Genomic DNA, 18,928 nt, shown 5'->3' on the forward strand with positions numbered 1-18,928 from the left:
CGTTGGGCCCTCCTTCTCACCGCTACCATCATCGTAATATTCGTCGTCATGGCTTCGCAAGCCGTCACTCCCCTCACCATGGCGCCACAGGTCAAGGCGCCCCTGGCCATCAACTGCACCATCTTATTCTTAGTCTTAATCGTCGTGGGGATGCGGATATGGACGCGAGTGCGAGGCGTCGGGCTCGGGCTAGACGATGGATTGGCCGTCGTTGCTACAGTATGTCTCTTCTTACTATCCTTCCTCCCTAGAAGGGAAGACACGCAGACGGCGTTCTAACAGTGCTACCAGATTTTGGGTATCCTTTGCTTGGGTTTACAAGGTTTCTGTAAGTCAGTTCCCATCTCGCAAGACGAGACGATACTAATCTGTCTCTAGTCAGCACAATTGGCATGGGCTACGATGCGATACCATTTTCGCCAGATTACGAACAACGTGAGTATACACCTGAGGCTTCTTCTTGGTTTCAACATCCCTAATGATATAATGCCGTGTAGTCATTACCAACTCAAATCTTATGCTGAAGGTAAGAACCACCCCCTGATCACCTTCATCGTATCCGCAGCCCATCAACTGACACACCTTCTAGATCCTCTTCGGCTTCGACATGCTCTACGTCCACGCCCTGGCCCTCATCCAAACCAGCGTCCTCTTCTTCTACCTGCGCGTCTTCGGCAGGGCCCCGGCGGCCTGCGCCGGACGATCCAGGGCCTCCTCGGCGTCGTCGGCGCCTGGGCCATCGCCTTCTCCCTCGCCCTGGCCTTCATCTGCCACCCCATGCCCTTCCGCTGGGACCCCACCATCCCCGGCGGCGCCTGCGGCAGCCAGACGGCCATGTACGCCACGCTCATCATCACCAACGTGCTGCTCGACCTCGTCATCATGCTGCTGCCCATGTACATCGTCTGGAGCCTCAAGATGCGCGGGCCCGAGAAGATCGGCCTGATGGCCTGCTTCGCCCTCGGCCTGGCCGTCGTCATCGCCAGCTGCGTCCGCCTCACCACCATCTTCGACAACAACAGCGACACTAACCCCAGCGGCAACTCGACCGGCGGCGCCCTCTCCACCAACGTCTTCCTCTGCGTCTTCGAGGTCCTCCTCGGCCTCCTCTGCATCAGCCTCCCCACGCTGGGCCCCTTGTACATCCGCCTCACCTCGCGCTTCCTCCGCACCTCGTCGCGCCTCCGCGGCGGCAACAGCCGCGGCGCCCGCCGCCTCTACGGCTACGGCCACTCGAGCAGCGCGAGCGGCAGCTCCTCGACGGTCCCGCCCTCGCCGCCCTCGGGCCTGAACCAGCACCCGCCCTCGACGCGGAGCGCCATGAGCATGCGCGACGAAGGCGGCAGCAGCAGCAGCCGCAACCACCACCGCCGCACCTTCGGCACCGCAGGGCGCTCCTCGCAGCAGCACTACTCCCCAGCCGCCGCCGCGGCCACGACGCGCATGGGCTACAACCAGAACACGGTCTCTTCGTACGCCACGACGGCCGTCAACTCTTCCGTGCCCGCGGCGTGGCAGCTCAACGACCCGCTGACCTTCCCGCCCCTGACCCTCCAAACGCCGCCGCTGACGCAGCCGCCGTCCTCCTCCTACGCCTCGGCCCAGGGCCGCGACAGGTACAACCGCCACAGCCGAACCGACCCCAACGCAGCCCTCACCAACGACATCAACGCCACCTCCCAGCTCTTCCGCAGCCGGCGCCTCTACCCTGACTCCGACATCTCCAGCCTCTCCTCCACCGAGCACGACGACCGCCGCAGCGACGAGCCCTTCTCGGACAACTACTACGCCGCGCGCGAGCGGGCCCGGCTGCTGCAGCAGGGCACCGACGTCGAGAACATGGCGCACCTCTTCCCGCTGCCGCCCTCGCGCAAGGGGCCCCTGGCCAGCTTGACGCCGCCCTCGACGTCGCACGGGCGCAGCGACAGCAAGTCGACGACCACCATGACGACCATGACCAACATGTTCAAGGGCGGTCCATTTGAGACGAGCTGGCTGAGCATGCACGACTGACTAGCGTGGTCGGTGCCCGACCTGCGCCTCTATCTCGATAAGAAGCGCTCCTCGCGGCACCTGGCGGGCGGAAGCCGGACCGGGACCGGGACCGGGAACGGGAGTCGGAGATCCTCTTGGTTCTTGGGGAATGGGAGTGGGAGTGGCGGCGGTGGCGGAGATCGCTCTTCACGGCATCTCAGTACAAGGGGGAGTGCGTGGCCAGATAGCCATGGTTTCTAGCACAGTCAGTCGGAGAAGTTGACGAAGTGGTCGACTGGCTGGCTGGCTGGCTAGTTGTGTGTATGTGTGTATGGTGTGGTGTACGAATCAAAATCAAGACGGACGGACGAACGGACGGACGGAGGAGAAGATTGACATATACGGCGTTGCTTGCTTTCATTCTTGGTGTTGGGTTGGTTAAAGCAAGACTTGCCGAGTGCGTGCATTACACTCCTTTTTCAGAGCAGCATCATCACACTCCTTGGGGAAGCACTCGATCGGATTGCAGATTGTTTGTACGAGATACCATTGTCTTTCCTTAATCATTCATGGCATGTACTTTATACACTAAATATGGACTGGGAAACAAGTATATTTTTTACCTTTACATGTTCTCGCCGATCACAGTGAATCTGGTAATGGCAAAGCTTGCTGCATCTGAGCATTCTTTTCTCTACCTAGGGTATCTTTCTTGTCAATAATAAGCAAACGAACGCCCCAAGTATGTGCTTTCTTTACCCAAGCCAAAAATAAAAACAACCAGAACTCCTTGCTATTCCTCCTTTCATTGCTATCATGACATATATACATTCGAGGCAACGACGGTTCTTGCAGTAGTCTACCAGCCCCATGTCCTCGAGGAGGCTGTGAAGACGGGCGGCTTCCACTGGATGCGGTGCGGGTCGATGGAGCGGTTCTGCTTCGCCTTGGCCTTCTCGCGCTGCTGCATCATCTTCTCCGAGATGACGAGCTTGTGCTCGCCCTTGTGGTAGACCTGCATCTTGAGCGCCTGCAGCGTGTGCTCAACGTCCGTCGTCGTCATGGCCAGCTCCGACGAGATGGACTCGATGCTGCACTTCTCGTCGCCGTCGTTGACCCGTAGCAGCAGGTCCAGGATCTGCTCCGACCAGTACTGCCGATAACTAAGTAAACCCAAATCGAGAGCGGCTTCTCGGGCGAGCCCAGCTTGCCCTCGACCTTGGACAGCTCGTAGGAGAAGGCGATCAGCAGGCGGCCGAAGCCCTTGCGCTGGTACTGCGGCATGGTCAGGATACAGGCCACGTTGTAGCCCTCGGCGCACTCTTTTTCTTTCGAGAAGTAGCCGACGAAGTGGTGGCCCTTCTCGTCCTTCTGCGTCATGACGTAGAACAAGAACGGGTCGACGTCGTAGTACAGTGTCTTGTGGTCCAGGAACATCTTGGACAGCAGACACAGGTTGCGGCACCAGGTGCGTTGCCGGCGGCCGTCAATCTCGAAGAACGATACGTAGTCGTCGCGGTAGATCTCGTTTCCGGGCGGGTGTTGCAGCGTGCACTTGTGTCGGTGTCTCGTGAATGACTTTTTGGTCGCCGTAGTAGTTCAAGCAGAATTCGCAGATGAAGATGACGTCCTCCTGCGTGAAGGCTTCGGGGTACGGCGAGAAGTACCAAGGGAACAAGTCCCATTTGCCGAACTGCACCTTGGAAATGTTTCGGATGCGCGCCAGCTCGGTCGGGTTCTGGGTCATGGAGCCTCCCGTCCGCAGCTTCTCGATCTCGGCCTCTCTACTAAACTCCTCTTTCTTGACTTCGGGAGCGTTATCATCGTCGTCGACGTCCATCTCATCGCCTCCGGCGCCGCCATTGGCAGCCGGAGTATCGCCCGCCTTGGAGTCGAGGTCGCGCGGGGTCGAGGGCGCCTTGGACTGGCTCTGAGAATCGACAAACTCGGTCCAGGGATGCGGCGTGACGGCTTCGGAGGTGACGGACTGCTCGCGCTTGCCGGGGCGCTTCTGGGCGACGTTCTTCTTGCCGACGTTTTCTAGGGCCGCCGGCGGCGACGGCGCCCTTCTTGGTCTTGCCCTGCTTGGGCTTGTCCTTGTCCGGGTTGGGCCACTCGACGTCCTGGTCGAAGTCGATGCGCTTGACGGGCACCCACTCGTCGAGTCGCTTGTTGAAGTTGTCGAAGTTGCAGTAGAACTGGCGGCCGCTCTTGGTGTCCTTGATGCTCAGGATCTCGGCGCGGCGGGCCTGGCCGTCCTTCTCGACCATGGCGATGCAGCCGACGCGGATTGAGTCGGGCGTCGCCTTGCTCTTCTGTCGCGACCCCTCGGGTCCGACAGCGGCCTCGCCATTCAGAGCACCGGGAGTCATGTTGATGATGGATGGGTTTTGTCGCAGTGATGGGGGATTGATGGATGGTCGAGTTGATGCGGTTTCGATGGAAAAATGATGGATGCTGGTCGCGGAATGAATGCGCGAACTGGAAACTTATCGAAAATTAATTGAATTGATAACGTTTGGCGGGGCAGGCAGGACAGTTTTGTTACTGGAAGTTACCAGTAACCTCGCTAACTCAGCCGAGAGCTGTTACGGTACGCAGCTTTTTAGCGTTGCAGCTCTACCAAACCACCAATTTGTACCGCCAAGTTGCACAGATAGATGCGACAGATAGCTCTTGAGAGATGACAATGCTCTGTGCATTATGGAAGGCAGTATCATTAAGCCTAGAACAGATTACCCTCGCCTTAAAATTTCCATGAATTCATGTTTCTTATACCCAGCTCGCCGTAACGCCGTGACCAATGCCTCTATACCCAACGTAACAAACCAAACCTCATGCGCTGCTGTCCAAAGCAGGATAAGAGTGTATCTGGAGTGTTTTGCAGTTAGCTATGGGAATTCTATCATATTCCCAAACAGCGCCGGACGCCTTCTGGATTTGACTCACCTGCTCAGAAAAAGCCACCCATTCCTCAATGCCCCTCACATAGGGGTCGGCGCCGGCGTCTGCCAGCGACTCGTGGCCCCAGACCACAAAGTCATCGAACTGGGCCTTGCTCTGGAGCGGCGCGATCTCCATGACGTCGGGCAGCTCCTGCACGTCGGCGTCCTGGTCCATCTTCTCCTCGCGGGGGATCTCGCGTTTGGTGTCCCCCTTTTCGGCGACGGCGCCGTAGTAGCCCGCGGGCAGCGGCACCGTCTTGCCGTGCAGCTTGCGTCCTCTCAAGTACGCCGTTTTGGTTGATCCATCTGAAGCATATGTTAGACGGGATGACCCCTAATCTATAGTCGAGAATACATACCATCGGCAGTTGCGGGACTCCAGAAAGACTCTGCCGGGGCGACGTTTCCATCGTGGTGTATGCGACACGGCAAGAGGTTGAGCTGGGCCTTCTTGGGTTCGGCTTTGTCCCCCGCCAGAGTGAGCATAGGTTGTTGCGACATGATGGATTTTGGGTTATGATATTATGCAAGTGCCTGGATACTGTGCCAAGTATATGCGGCTACAATGTGGGAGTAACTGTTGATGTAGCTATTTGCATGTGGGATCGGTATTGAATATCCAATACCAAAGTTCCGGGCTTTTGGGAGACGCGTTCTGTAGGAAAGTCGCGTTTTGGCTGGACCCGCGTTAATTGATTGACTGACGGAATTGGGGAGCTTCCCCACACCACCTTCAGCGGCCAAGCTCTGGGCACTGGGATCTTGGCTTTGCTGCTGGGCCATCTACAATCTGCTCTTGGCCAGCAAACATGATCTCAGCCTTTAGTTTAGATGTTACCCGAGTAGGTATTACGACAAGCAAATCAATTGATGCTTCGTCGGCCAACACCACCTTAGACAAATTCTATTCAATCATGCAGACGACGACGGTGACTTTATGCCAGCTCCCCATTGGAAAGTTTGGCTGGTCTTGATGCCATAGAAGACAACCACCTGACCCGCCTTCGTTACACAAAATCCCCGAGTAGGTCTGGAGAGTTCTCATTGGAACGATCCCAGCAACAGACCAAGACAGATTCAATCGCGGTGGCTACCGTCAACCATGAAGGGCCCCATACAAACTACGTAGTTCGCAGTTCGTGATACACCACGTCGTCGGGAGCCTCGGGAGTTCTACGGCGACGGGTGCTCAGATCCACGTTTCTTGTTGCGGCCGCTGTCACATCGGAACCCCTCGTTTTCCTTCTAGTGCTGCTCTGCTTTGGTCGCTGAAACTAAAACTCCTTCAATGCTGCCTCTCGTTGCGCTGCGGTACCAGTCGCATTGCACGCTAGCATCTCTCGGACCCCTTTGCCGATCCCATTTGCAGGACGAAACGGGTAACCTCGTCACCCCTCCCGTGCCACTCCCACCTCCCTCATCGAGAACCGTCTGACTGCCGATTGTTTCCACTACGTCAACGGGGAAGGCTGGTGTTTCCCTGTTGGTGAGCCAAGAAGGCATTGACTTTTGCTAGCTGCGTTCATCTTTGTTTCTTTCGTATTGAAGATCGCCGACTGCTTACATGTACTTGCATATCAGATCCATCACCGTTGCGGTCGGATATTCCTGCCGCTACGGCCGCATATGTCACAATGTCACGATGTCTCTTCCCACATCCCTCGCATTTTTGTATATACTGTATGACATATCATCTGGGAACTCACATCACCATCGCCAATGCTCGTCTTATCACGCAAGATGTACAGGATTGCCTGCAGCTGGTATTACTGGTGCACGCCTCAGAGTTACTTCGTCGCCAGTTAAACCTTTGCTAGCATCGGCTTATGCCCAAGCCGTTCTCAGCATCCCTGTTCCCCGTCCGTCGTCCCTGGTTCTCCGCTGCGGGAGACCGGCCGCACTGGCAGGATTGCTTCATCTTCTGCCTAGGTAGATTCGGGCTGGTGCTAAACAACGCCTGTCTCTTGCAAGAGACGAGATGGGAGGGAGGCTGCATGCAGCTGGGTGGCCAGCAAATGATACGGCGTACTTTGGTAAATGCGACCAAGTTGCGCCAGTGCGCCACTATGTAACTAAACTGCTGGGACTCTTTCCGCCAGATTCGATGGAACCGATGACAGCAGCTGAAGTAGACAAGGGGTGGTGTCTGGGTGTGTGGTATTTCCATTCTAGCCCTACCACCACATTTTTCTCTTTGACATAAGATCTGCCTTGCCTTGCCATGACTTACCATGACTTGCCTTGACTTGCCTTGACCTGCCTTGAGTTGCCCACTGTAGAGTTCTACATATGATCATTAGACTCGACATTCTGGAAGAATAATCGAACGGAATAAGCTTAAGTCGCCTGCCACACCCACCTGCCTGGAATTCCTAGGAAGCTATTTGGATTAGCTAGCGCCCGCGATCGTTTACACCATCAGAGTCTGTTCGCCTGGTCTTCGCATCATCGCCCGTCCAACCCGAGGGCCCTTGTTTTCCCTTCTTTGTTGCTTGGTTGGTATAGCCGGGTGCTGTTCGCGCGGTCTCTAAACAGAGAACCCCCTCGATTCTGATAGGCTTCGGTTTTACTTTCCCGGTTAACTGCAACTTCGATAAGGGGAGACATATACATACAATGGCGCCCTCCCTGCTGCCGGATTTCGTCTCGCGGCCCCTAATGCGCGGGGCCGACCTCGTCGGCACCAAGCTGGGCAGCTCGACCTGGGGCCCCGCCCTGGCCGTCGCCAAGCCCGCGATCCTCTCGGTCCTGTCCAAGATCGAGGTGGGCACCCTGCTACTCGTCGACCAGCCGGCCGGGACGCGCCTGGTCTTTGGACAGAAGCTGGGCGCGAGCCCGAAAGAGATGCCGAGCCACAGGCAGAATGCCGTGCGCAAGGCCGACACGATCCCGCGCGTCGAGATCGTCGTCAAGGACGACTCCTTCTGGATGCGCCTCTTCCTCTTCGCCGACATGGGCTTCGCCGAGTCCTACATGCTGGGCGAGTTCGACTGCGAGGACCTCACTGCTTTCTTCCAGGTATGTATTGTCCTATCTTGCGCATGCGCTTCTGGATGAGAGAAAGGTGATATCTAATGCGCAGTACTTTTAGCTCTTCATTATCAACAGAGACCAGATGGGCAATGGAACGACGTGGTTCTCTACCATCTCCGGCGCCATCACCAGCATCGCGCGGACCACCAACACCCTGTCTAACGCGCTGCTGAACATCCAGGCGCACTATGACATCAGCAACGACATGTTCGCGGCGTTTCTGTCGCCGGACATGACCTACTCGTGCCCGATCTGGAAGCCGCAGTCCACGGGGTCTTCCTACCGGGAGGAGACGCTGGAGGAGGCGCAGATGACGAAGCTGCACCGGTTCGTGGACGGGGCCAAGATCAAGCCCTCGGACCACGTGTTGGAGATCGGCACGGGCTGGGGCTCGTTCGCCATCGAGGCGGTCAAGAAGACGGGCTGCCGGGTCACGAGTTTGACCCTCTCCAAGGAGCAGAAGCTGCTCGCCGAGGAGCGCATACGCAACGCCGGGCTCGCCGACCGCATCACGGTGAAGCTGATGGACTACCGCAACCTCGCGGTGCCGGATAGGCCGTACGACAAGATCGTCTCGATCGAGATGCTCGAGGCCGTCGGCAATGAGTTCTTGGCGACTTACTTTTCGCATATGGATCGGCTGCTGAAGAAGGATGGGGGGATTGCCATGTTCCAGTGCATTACGATGCCGGAGAACCGATACGAAGCGCTCGGGAAGAAAGAAGAGTGAGCAAACCCCCGTCAACGTCCCTCACAGACCTGTAGGTATCAAACGAGCTTGAATCGTGAACTGACGAGTTGTTTAGCTTCATTGCGAAATACATCTTCCCCGGTGGCTATCTGCCCGCGATAACACAGCTACTCAACCACATCAGCACCGAGTCCAAGGGCACGCTGATTGTGGAGAAGATCGAAAACATCGGCGGCCACTACGCCAAGACGCTGCGGCTGTGGGAAGGAGAAGTTCATGCAGAACTTCGAGTCGACGATTGCGCCGGCGCTGCGGCGGGAACATCCGAACATGACGGAGGCCGAGATCAACGTGTTCCGGAGAAAATGGGAGGTAAGTGCGGAATGGAAACATGACTCCATTGATGGAAGATGCACGACATTTCATTCATCTCATACTTGTATGCGATGCGATTGGATTGAGCTAACGGAATCGATAGTACTATTTCACCTACTGCGAAGCGGGTTTTGTCACTAAGACGCTGGGTGACGTGATAATTACGGTGGGACGCGAGGGCGCCCTGGAGTTGATGGAGGATATTCCCATCTGAACCAGCCGCATGGACGAGTCGGTACGGTACAGATCTTGGTCTTGCTAGCGGTGACCCGGGGAAGAATGCTTCCCGTTTTGGGGTCCAACGAATCTTTGTTTTGCATTTGCATAGCGCAGCGTGCAGCAGCCCCCAATCCAATTGGAGTTGTAGATACTTAATGGACGGTATCGAATCAGTCAATGGCAGGAAATGCGTAATCTGCTGAGCAATGCCTTGTACGAGTAATTGGTCTCGGTGCATGTGGCATGTTCAGTCCGTCCGTCAGGCGGGCCCTGGACCGAAACCACCTAACATAACCCTTGACGTCCAATGCACTTCTCCGTCTGTGTGTTTTTCGGCGACAACCTCAGCTCTTGAGGTATCTGTAGAGTATTCCGATGGGACATCAGATATTCAGAAACACCAGAGTTTTTCCGCCCATGAATAGTCCATATCATCAGTTCCAGTCCATCAGGTTGCCCGTCCCTCGATGTCGATGTGAGATCATACTGCTGTTACGGCGTCACGGGCATACGTAAGAGGCCCGGGAGGCTCTCGAACAGCGACCCCACCAGCGGCTGGGCGACCCCTCCTCAGCCAGCGCCAGCCTATCCGGCACAAGCCCCCTTCGCTCTATTGGCATGCTAGGCATGCTAGCAGCGCGGGGTCGTTGCAAGCAGGCCAGCCTGCCAGCCTGCCAGCCTGCCAGCATTCAAGTTGACACGATCCCAAAGCTCCCTGCTCCCCTTTTCACGCACCTAGATTGGCACAAACAAACCCCTGATCTTAAGTAGACACCGCTCCTTCCATTGATTGCTCCCTCCATAAATACATCCAGTCCCATCTTCCTCCCGATCACCACACATCAATCAAATCAAACGTCGTGCTGGTCACATAGAAGAAGAAGAAAAGGTACGAGACGCCCCAATCAAAGCTTCCTGCCCGTCCCCTCTCAGCCTCATCTCATGCCAACGTACCCTCTTTCTTGCAGTACATCACAACTAATATCTGACCCGATCTCGTCGACAATAGCTTAAACGAACAAACCACTCAAAGCTCCATCCCAATCAAACCCAAATCAACATCATGTCGGTCCCTACCTTCCCCACCGGAGGCACCCTCCTCGACACCTTCAAGAAGTCCTTCGTCGACGTCCCCGTCGATGCCGAGAAGGACAACGCCATTGCCACCACCGACTTCCTCGATGCCGCCGAGTCCCTGACCACCATCTTCGACGCCCTCGGCTCCGTCGCCTTCAGCCCCGTCAAGAACGACATGATGGGCAACGTCAAGAAGATCCGTGAGCGCCAGCTCGCCGCCCCTGCTGAGAGCGCCACCCTCCAGGAGCTCGTCATCAACGAGCTCAAGACCAAGAAGCACGTCGCCACCGAGGGTCTCGTCTGGCTGGTCCGGTATGTCTGATCTTCTGCCTTGATACTGCACACACATATCACGCGATGCATGCATACTCCTGCAGCAATTGTTTGCTTGAAGGCATGCTCCCTCCCACATTGGGTGGCAGATAACGTCCCATTCTTCCCCCGACGCGGCATGAGCTTCATTCCTCCCACCCCCACCATAACAAGAACAACTCACAAGCATTCCCCCGCTAACATTCTTGTGACCCTTTCCTAGCGGCCTGGACTTCACGTGTATTGCACTGAGCCAGAACGTGGCCAAGGACAGCGAGGAGCTGTCCGACTCGTTCCGCAACGCCTACGGCAACACCCTGAAGCCCCACCACAGCTTCCTGGTCAAGCCCGTCTTCAGCGCCGCCATGAGCGCCTGCCCCTACCGCAAGGACTTCTACAGCAAGCTGGGCGCCGACCACGACAAGGTCGTCGCCGAGCTCCGCCCCTACCTCGCCGCCCTCGACAAGATCGTCGCCATCCTCAAGGGCTTCCAGGACCGCAAGGAGGCCAAGTGGTAAATCATTACCAACTACCACTTTCACCGAACAACAAGAGTTAAAAAGAAGAAAGAAGAAGTGCATGGGTTTTGGGGTCCGGATTGGGGAGCTAGGAGCATTGGCTCGTGGTTAGCAGTATTGCTACCCTCTGCTGGTGCTACATATACGAAGACCTCAATAGCCTACCTGGATGGAGGAAACAGGCATTTGGAAGCCCATGTATCACGATGGAACGGTATTATGTCATGAGAAAAACGGATAACCTGCTGAATTCACAAGAGAATACACTCCATTAGAGACCATGGCTATTGCAATGGCTATGGTTCGCAGAATCACACGTTGGTCTTGCGTTCACAACAATTGACCTGGTCGGTGCCTGTGAATTACGATACGTTTACTGGTGGTTTGGTTTCTAGCAGAAGAAGCGTTCACCGAAGTTGCATCCTTTCTCATGGTCTACAGAGAAGAATGTTGGGGGTGTGCGGACACACGTAGAGGCAACCCGAAAGGGAACTGCACAACGGCTACATGCCCCGTGGCTGCCTGCTTCCTCTCTCTACCGGGGTAATGGTCTTCCGAATTGGCAGAGTCCGCTTTTATCCCTGACGGCTGAGCTCGGTTTGCTTCGCCATTCGCGAGCGTCCAGAAACGCTGAAGGCAGTAGGGGGGTTAAGAACGTTGGAGTAGTGGTATACATAGACAGCATCAAGGGTTTATGAGGGCGTAGGTATACCGGGAACCTGGTAGACGGGATTTGGATCATGTAGATTGTTGGTGTGCGTACGTTGGCTAAGAGCCCCGTTGTCCAGGGAGGGGCACATGTTGCTGTACCCCTGAGCTTCTGAATGATCTCGGGTATTTGGTTTGCGGTATCTGCCAGCACGACCTGTACTATGTTGACAGAGACTTGTAGCAGTTGAAGGCACTTCGAGGAGGTTGATGATGGTCTACTGCGTTACCGGAATGTGGCGGGTATCGGTCCTGGCAGGTTCGAGTCGGTGGTGCAGCTTTCTACACTCTTACTAAACCCAGGATGTCACTGCGTATGGAACTGCCTCTGACCTCTTGCAAACTTCAGGCTATTGGAGATCACACATTTTCAATGAGAAAAGCCGGAATGAGGGCTAAGCACAAGTTCATTGGCCAATTAAAGGAGTCCAGATACACGAATGTCCAGTTCTGGGACTGAGATGTATTGAAGCTGTACCTGCAGCATCCGATTAAGTGAGTGGCTACATACTTATATGGTGTAAGTAATGACTGTCCTGCTATTTTTCCTCTTAAGAGTCCGAAACCGTATCTCGCGGAATATCTGCATCAGCCAAATCTCATCCTAGGAAATGACGACCGGAAAAGAATGTATGAACCGCCCACCAGGAGGGGAACCGAAATACTAATGAAAAGGAGATGAAGCTCCAGGAGTAGGAATAGAATAGACTTCCCAAAGACCGCCGGTACGGACTTGGGATGAAGATGGTGCAAGTCGCTTCAGTTGCTCAAGTCTGTCTCTGGCCGCGTTGCTCCAAATTGACCCCCTACGCCTTTTGCACATATTCCAAGCACATTGCTGCTAAGCAGGCCCCTGGCCGCTGCCACTGGCTTCGTTCCTTTCCTTTACTCTATGTAGGTGTTTTCTCACCCCGTCGACGTTTTTCGCCCGCACCTCTTTCTGGGCTGCAGGCGACAAACCCGAGAATTTCTCTTGGCGTTCTCGGTTGGACTTTTGGGTCGGCGTCTCCTGCCCGACGGCCTGGAGTGCGGCTTCTTTTTCGTGCCGCCTGTCGCGCCTGGCCTTCAGCTTCCTCTCGTGCTCCGTATCCGGCTTGTCCCGCTCCCGCTCCGCCCTGGCCTTTGCGGCTTCCATGTTCCGCTTCTGGGTATGTGCTATTTCTCGCGCCCTTTGCCGCGCCTTTGACCGCTTCGCCTGGAGCGCGACGGCCTTCTCGTACGCCTTGAACGTGCAGTGGCGTACGTTTGCCTTGCCGCATTCATGACACCTGCGAGTGAGTATCGTAAAGTGGCAACTCTCGTTGCCCGCGTCCCGGCAAGCGTCGCATAGCTTACGCAGTTTCCCCCTGGCGCCTTTGGCCCTATACCGGTCCAAGTACTGCGCAGCCTCTGGGTCTTCTTCCTTTTTGGATCCCCCAGCAGCAGCTGCAGCTGCTGGGCCTGGTCCAGCAGCCGGACCTTCTCTATTGCCGGGTTCGTCTTCTTCCGGAATGGCTTCTCCTTCCTCTCCGTCATCCGAAGCGTCACCTTCTCCGGCGGCTTCAGGGTCGGTCTCACCTTGGTCTTCGTTGTCTGGGTCGCTCTCGGCGTGTTCCCATCCGCTGGGACCAGCCTGCGCGTCGTCGGACCCTTGATATTGCTGCTGCCAGATTGGTAGGGTCCCATACTGGGTATATGGGACAGGTGGGTTGCCAGACTGGCCCGCATAGGGGCCAACACCTTGGTTCATCGCTTCCAGGACTACGGCGAAACTCGCTGCGCTACGTAAGCGCTCCTGGGCAGGTCCGACGTAGCCTCTGGAACCAGCCTTATACAGTTGGGCCTGCGTGGTACCCACGCTCGTGTCCGCCTTGGGATGTTGAACCATCACATCGGAAAGGTCGACTAGCTGCAGGAATTCTGCAGATTGTCCGGACCACCAACATGGTCGGCGAAATCGCCAACATATGTCGCATATCCCCCAACGGGCCACCAACGGAGTGCCGTCGGTCATTGTCGCTGTCCAAGTGCAATTATGCCCCATCACCTTGCACTGGTCACAACTCGCGTCCTCGCCTGAAGGGTCAAATGGAGGGTCCATAGTGTAGAGTTTGAGACTTCGTCCACGATATGTAGAACTCGGTTACTTTGACGGTAAGTGTACTCCTTTCGTCCCCTATCTTGCCTGCTCTGATCTCGTGTGCTCCGAGTAGTAGAGTCTAAGATCTACAGGAGGCGAGGTACGGCTTATATGTCCGTTCGACTCGAGCCCAAGGCCACCTGCTAATGACGAATAGACCAGCCCATCTCAGCAATCAATCTTCCCTTGGTCACGTTGGATATCCTGAACGGTCTCCCATGATGGTCGTTTTCAGGTCAGAAGCTCGAGGGACAGGGACAGGCAATGCACAGGCTTGCTTGCTCGTTGGTACTGTGTGCTAGCTCAAAGAGAAGCTGGTTTGATCCCTTACTACATGATGTCTTCTCAACTGTCATATGGTGCCTTTCTCATTCTCCATTACATTCCGCATGCGACTTAAGTGTTTGATATGTGACATCCAGTGTCATCGGCGACATGAGGCAAAGTTCCTTATGTAGAGGCCAATTTAAGCCATTACTATGGGCAACTAACCAGTTCGGCACATTCGAACCCTCAATTCGGCCAAAGCGATATCACCGTTTCGAGAATGCGATCGGGTATTTGACTCTCCCGACTTAACTGTGCTCTTGGGTACCAGATCGGCCAGAAACGGAGGTTGCTTGCAGGTGTTTCCACCATGATCGATTGCTCGCTAGTCTCGCATGCGCGTCGACAAGCTGGCCTAATTAAATGCCTCATTCTTAACCTGTTCGCCAACTGGGCTTGATCCGGCCGATGAGTGCCTGGTTAGATGACATATCATATATGGGCGGCGTGTTGGTCTTGATTTTCGAATTCCCAGGCCGGCTTCCTTTGTTCCTGGGCCAATTTGCAGGTGACACAGGAATTCCAAAAGAATCCCAAACTCAGGTGGGAAACATCATTCGCAGGCATCCATATGAGAAATTCGCACTAACATAACCGCATCTACTGGGACTCTTCCAAGATGACCAAACTCTTCGAGGGAAAAACAGCCGCGTAACCCTCTAACCACCAGATCCCATGCTCGCAGCAACGTTTCATGTCGTTGAATGCGGAATCGACTGCTTGGGACATGTTCGCAATCGTGCCAAACACTCACCTCGTTAGGGAAACACCTCGAGTTTGTTAAGAGCGTGTCTACTTGAGCTTGCGACGGACAGTCGGGCACCTACGTCCAACAAGAACGGCACCAACGCTTAGTCCGAACACGGGAGTGGTGATCGCTCGGTAGCAAAAAATAAGCAAACACTTCGCCCGGAACACTCGTACAGTGATAAAGAAGTGCAGGTATCTGGTTGACCACCAAAAATACGCCTGGGTACTCTACCGTGGCGTAGGTTACCAAAGGTCTAAACGCATTCAAGCTGTGGGTGGGACACTAGCAAGATGCCATGAAGTGTCAAGTTTACTATAGAGACTGCAGTTTCATGCAGTATACTACACCCCTGACATCTATTGTGGGTACTCATGTCCTATATGGCAAACATATATACTTATGTAACCATGACTCGGGGCTGCTCTGTGAGCTGTCGTCTTTCACCTGGGGGTAAGCCAGGACATTATGCGGATATCAGCAGAAGGATCTAGGGCTGGGAAACCGTGCATTCGAAAAGCGAGCTGCCAAATGAGATTCTCATAAAATCCACGATAGCATCGCTAGGCACATACATACCAGGCGCATACACCCATGCGATCAACAAAGGAATAGACGCGGCTTGGCACTGTTGGTGGGTAGGCATTGAGCCATGTTTGCCAAACTTGCGGTCCACTAATTCCAGCGCCGGGGTTAGTGCTAACGCTGACAGCAACACCACCAACCCTGCCCCGAACCTCTCCCGCCAATCCCCTTTTCGCCTGCGACCTTTACTTTCGAATGAAGGCACGCATTACGCAATTGTCTTTTCTATTATGTTCTTGATATATGTCCTTTTACGTATACGATTTGCTTAGTCAAGAGTAAGCACTACATTGTGAGCATTCTACTTCAGGTCAAAGTGATAGCAAGCGTAGCAGGTAGTTCTAGCGATAAATGATATGCTGTAAGTGTAGCGTACGACTTTAAATGAGCGACTATGTGAAGAAAGACAAGCACCGATATGATGTATGTAGGTAATGACAGTCCTTATCAATCCTTTCCCGGCTTTCCGAAGCCCGTGGTTGCATATTCCATAGAGACAGTTCGCACAGTCGGCCGTGTCTTCGTGCGGCCTCACTTTGTGTTGACCCTGTGTTTCCCACGCTTCTCCTGAGGTTCACTTTGTTGGCGTCATCTGTGGTAGCTGAAAGAGACTACCTACTTCTTATGCCTCCTCCTTTTACCCTGCTGTGACTGTTCCGTAGTGTCGGGTTCAGGTCGTGGAACCAACGTCCTGAAAGTTCCGCTGTTCGACGAAAGGGCCGCATACTCTTGAGTGACTGCTTCGGGCGGAGGGGATTCACTAGTCTGAGGGGATTCACTAGTTCGAGGGGCTTCTCTAGTTCGAGGGGATAGCAACTCAGTCAGCTTCGCGTTGAGTTGCTCTAGTTGTTGTTTGGTTGTCTGGAACTGGACGCGATTACCCTGAGCACTATATTCGCGATGTTTTTTCCCCACTCTCTCAATCTGCAGTCGAGTGTTTCCCAGCTCCCCAACAAGTGGCTCATTCTCCCTCATATCTCTAGCTGCTTTGACGGCATTATAGGTACACGCCTGCTTTGGGTTTTTTGCTTTCTCAACGCATTGAGCACAGGCTCCATATTTTGGGCGCATGCCGCAATCCTGTTGGGCTAGGAAGCAGCGATCGCAGTCGGAAGCTATCTCGTTATATCTTCGCTTGCCCAGGTTGTATTCCAGGTACCATCGAATTCTGACCGGGCCCCGTAAGAGCTTTTTCACGGCTTTGTTGTCGAGTATCCATGGATCCGCGACAGGCTCCCACAGACCAGTAGCTGCTTGGGGTGCTGCCGCCGTTGAGCCTGAGCTATAATTGACAGCGCCAGTTGGGAGTTCTCCTCCGGCTGGGACGTTGCTGGCGCTTTGGGGAGCATCCTGCATGGGTGGCTGATAATAACCCTGACCAGCAGTTACCTGCATCGCGGTCGCCCATCTTATGAAGTCCCCCTCGTTTAACTGTGGTAGGATATTGCTTCTTACGGCCTTCACAGCAGGGTCATGGCCGCCAAGTGTGACATATGCATCGCGATACTCTCGGGCGACAGCGGACTCTATATATTCAGTCGCGTCCTTTTGAAGTTCGGCACTCTTGAGAATATTCCAGTACAGCGCGCCAACATGATCAGGTTCAGGTTCAGAGTTTTTAGGCCTGTCCAAAAGTACAATCCAGATATCGACAGCCATGAGCGTCTCAGTCTCCGTTTCGGTCCACCAGCATGGCCGTTTCCGCTGCACACATCGATCGCATGCTCCCCAGGGCTGGTTGTCGAGCGTTTTCATAGTGCGCTTGCATTCATCGGCTTTACCGCCACGTCTGCACTGGTCGCAGGGGTTGGACATACCTTATAATGCGAATAAAGTGTGTAATGACAACAATTTTTGCTTTGGGTTTCTTCTTTCTAGTGATATTGGACTCCTCTTCTTCCTCGGACCGTGGGGGAAGTCGGGAACATATATGCCCTCCCAAGCTGATACCAAGACTCTCCAGCAGCAATGATGAGGCCAGAGTGTGCCTGCAAGCTTCTTTGCCAGATATCCTCAGGATCCACTCGCAGAACGTTGGTTTCCTCCCAGGAAACATCGGCAATGTGATAAACATCGTAGACGATTTCTTTCTCGTTGGCTCTGGTTTTGGTCATTGGGAAACAGCGATAAGAAAGCTTGTACTGGCTGAAGGAGTCACGCTCTCACATTCGCAGCAAACCCAACCCAGCGGAGATCCTGGCCCATTCTTCCATAGAATCAGTATTGGTATCCCGCTCTTGACTGTACATGGTGTTTATCATCGAGTTGAAGAGGCATTGCTAGGAGGACGTACTAAACCATTACAAAACTATGACCTTATGAATGGAATCCAGGCGGGCTATAAAGCGTGAATGATGCGGTGAAACAGGGCTGAGTGGCCGCTTTAATGTCGATGTTAGATATGAGAATCAATAGATACGGCCATCCTTGGCCCATCATGCCATGGGCTTACAAACAGTGCAGCTCACCTATATGTTTGCTTATAATTTTGAGTATTAAGCCCAGGGTATCGAACAGTGGCTACCTGGCAGGGTGGCATTGCATGATTTACATTCCTCGAGGTCATTCATGTACAACTCAACATTCTCCGAGGCCCAACTCGTTTGTCTGTTGGCAGGTTGATTCCGATTACCCATCGATTCCCTTCAGATTTGCGTTCCAGGCATATCTAATTCCAACCCACTTCCTGGCAAACAAGGAGAAAACGATACAGAAGATCTCGAGTTGCAGATTCCCTAACGCCTATGTTAGATACCCGGGCAATCATGACCGCTTTTGGCAACTGCCTAATTCCTGCCCCTTTTCTTCACACAAACAGATACGTCTTCGGTGCCCTGCTCTTCTTCGTTCTGATTCTCCTTCTTTCCCTCCATCGCTTCTTCGATGCTTTCTTCTTCCATCTCCTCCATCCATCGTCTACATTACCTACCATCTCCCACTGACACACCTCCTGTCCTCAAGCGGATTAGCTACATGTTATTCGATAACGACCTCTCCTTGTCATTTTCTCGGCGCCATAAGATCTGTGGCCTTCCTGGAAGACGATATCAGCCTATTTACTTGAGGGTAGTATCCCCTCAAGGTTTGGCCAGTTATCCATGACTACTGCCCGGTCACTCCATGTATCGTGGCTCACGTTATCCTGCCTGTGCTTGTGCAACGTAGTGGGGGCCATCCTTCCATCATAATTCCCCCTCCCTTGAGCCGCTCTCGGAGATGGCTGTACGTGTTTATAATGCACAACCTGTCGGGGTACGTTGGCCAGTTATGCACCAGCCAGATGGATGTCCTGGTTTT

General features: G+C 54.4%; 7 protein-coding genes across 7 annotated transcripts; 3 read left to right on the forward strand and 4 right to left on the reverse strand.

Annotated features, from left to right (window-relative positions):
- Positions 1 to 48: 48 nt before the first annotated feature.
- Positions 49 to 2,013, forward strand: PG997_008859 (uncharacterized protein; the record flags this gene model as incomplete). The annotated part of the gene is made up of 4 exons (XM_066813174.1): positions 49 to 219; positions 292 to 328; positions 379 to 435; positions 590 to 2,013. 4 exons carry the CDS (start codon positions 49 to 51, stop codon positions 2,011 to 2,013), a joined length of 1,689 nt encoding a protein of 562 aa, XP_066668516.1.
- Positions 2,014 to 2,833: 820 nt separating this feature from the next.
- PG997_008860 (histone acetyltransferase esa-1) lies at positions 2,834 to 4,346 on the reverse strand (the record flags this gene model as incomplete). The annotated part of the gene is made up of 4 exons (XM_066813175.1): positions 2,834 to 3,127; positions 3,193 to 3,528; positions 3,554 to 4,000; positions 4,035 to 4,346. 4 exons carry the CDS (start codon positions 4,344 to 4,346, stop codon positions 2,834 to 2,836), a joined length of 1,389 nt encoding a protein of 462 aa, XP_066668517.1.
- Positions 4,347 to 4,809: 463 nt separating this feature from the next.
- PG997_008861 (uncharacterized protein) lies at positions 4,810 to 5,420 on the reverse strand (the record flags this gene model as incomplete). The annotated part of the gene is made up of 3 exons (XM_066813176.1): positions 4,810 to 4,845; positions 4,924 to 5,225; positions 5,279 to 5,420. 3 exons carry the CDS (start codon positions 5,418 to 5,420, stop codon positions 4,810 to 4,812), a joined length of 480 nt encoding a protein of 159 aa, XP_066668518.1.
- A 2,115-nt stretch (positions 5,421 to 7,535) lies between these two features.
- Positions 7,536 to 9,232, forward strand: PG997_008862 (cyclopropane-fatty-acyl-phospholipid synthase; the record flags this gene model as incomplete). Its single annotated transcript, XM_066813177.1, has 5 exons — positions 7,536 to 7,937; positions 8,011 to 8,678; positions 8,759 to 9,015; positions 9,054 to 9,082; positions 9,122 to 9,232. The coding sequence occupies 5 exons, from the start codon at positions 7,536 to 7,538 to the stop codon at positions 9,230 to 9,232; spliced, it is 1,467 nt and encodes a 488-aa protein (XP_066668519.1).
- A 1,068-nt stretch (positions 9,233 to 10,300) lies between these two features.
- Positions 10,301 to 11,144, forward strand: PG997_008863 (glycolipid transfer protein domain-containing protein; the record flags this gene model as incomplete). The annotated part of the gene is made up of 2 exons (XM_066813178.1): positions 10,301 to 10,626; positions 10,850 to 11,144. The coding sequence occupies 2 exons, from the start codon at positions 10,301 to 10,303 to the stop codon at positions 11,142 to 11,144; spliced, it is 621 nt and encodes a 206-aa protein (XP_066668520.1).
- A 1,549-nt stretch (positions 11,145 to 12,693) lies between these two features.
- Positions 12,694 to 13,719, reverse strand: PG997_008864 (uncharacterized protein; the record flags this gene model as incomplete). The annotated part of the gene is made up of 1 exon (XM_066813179.1): positions 12,694 to 13,719. The coding sequence occupies one exon, from the start codon at positions 13,717 to 13,719 to the stop codon at positions 12,694 to 12,696; it is 1,026 nt and encodes a 341-aa protein (XP_066668521.1).
- Positions 13,720 to 16,246: 2,527 nt separating this feature from the next.
- Positions 16,247 to 17,745, reverse strand: PG997_008865 (uncharacterized protein; the record flags this gene model as incomplete). The annotated part of the gene is made up of 3 exons (XM_066813180.1): positions 17,582 to 17,745; positions 17,087 to 17,420; positions 16,247 to 17,020 (listed from the first exon to the last, which is right to left on the reverse strand). The coding sequence occupies exons 2-3, from the start codon at positions 17,384 to 17,386 to the stop codon at positions 16,247 to 16,249; spliced, it is 1,074 nt and encodes a 357-aa protein (XP_066668522.1). The 5' UTR covers positions 17,387 to 17,420; positions 17,582 to 17,745.
- Between the last annotated feature and the right edge of the window lie 1,183 nt (positions 17,746 to 18,928).

The sequence above is a fragment of the Apiospora hydei genome (assembly GCF_038363865.1).
Source record: "Apiospora hydei strain CBS 114990 chromosome Unknown utg000006l_segment0_segment0, whole genome shotgun sequence".
Classification (NCBI taxonomy): domain Eukaryota; kingdom Fungi; phylum Ascomycota; class Sordariomycetes; order Amphisphaeriales; family Apiosporaceae; genus Apiospora; species Apiospora hydei.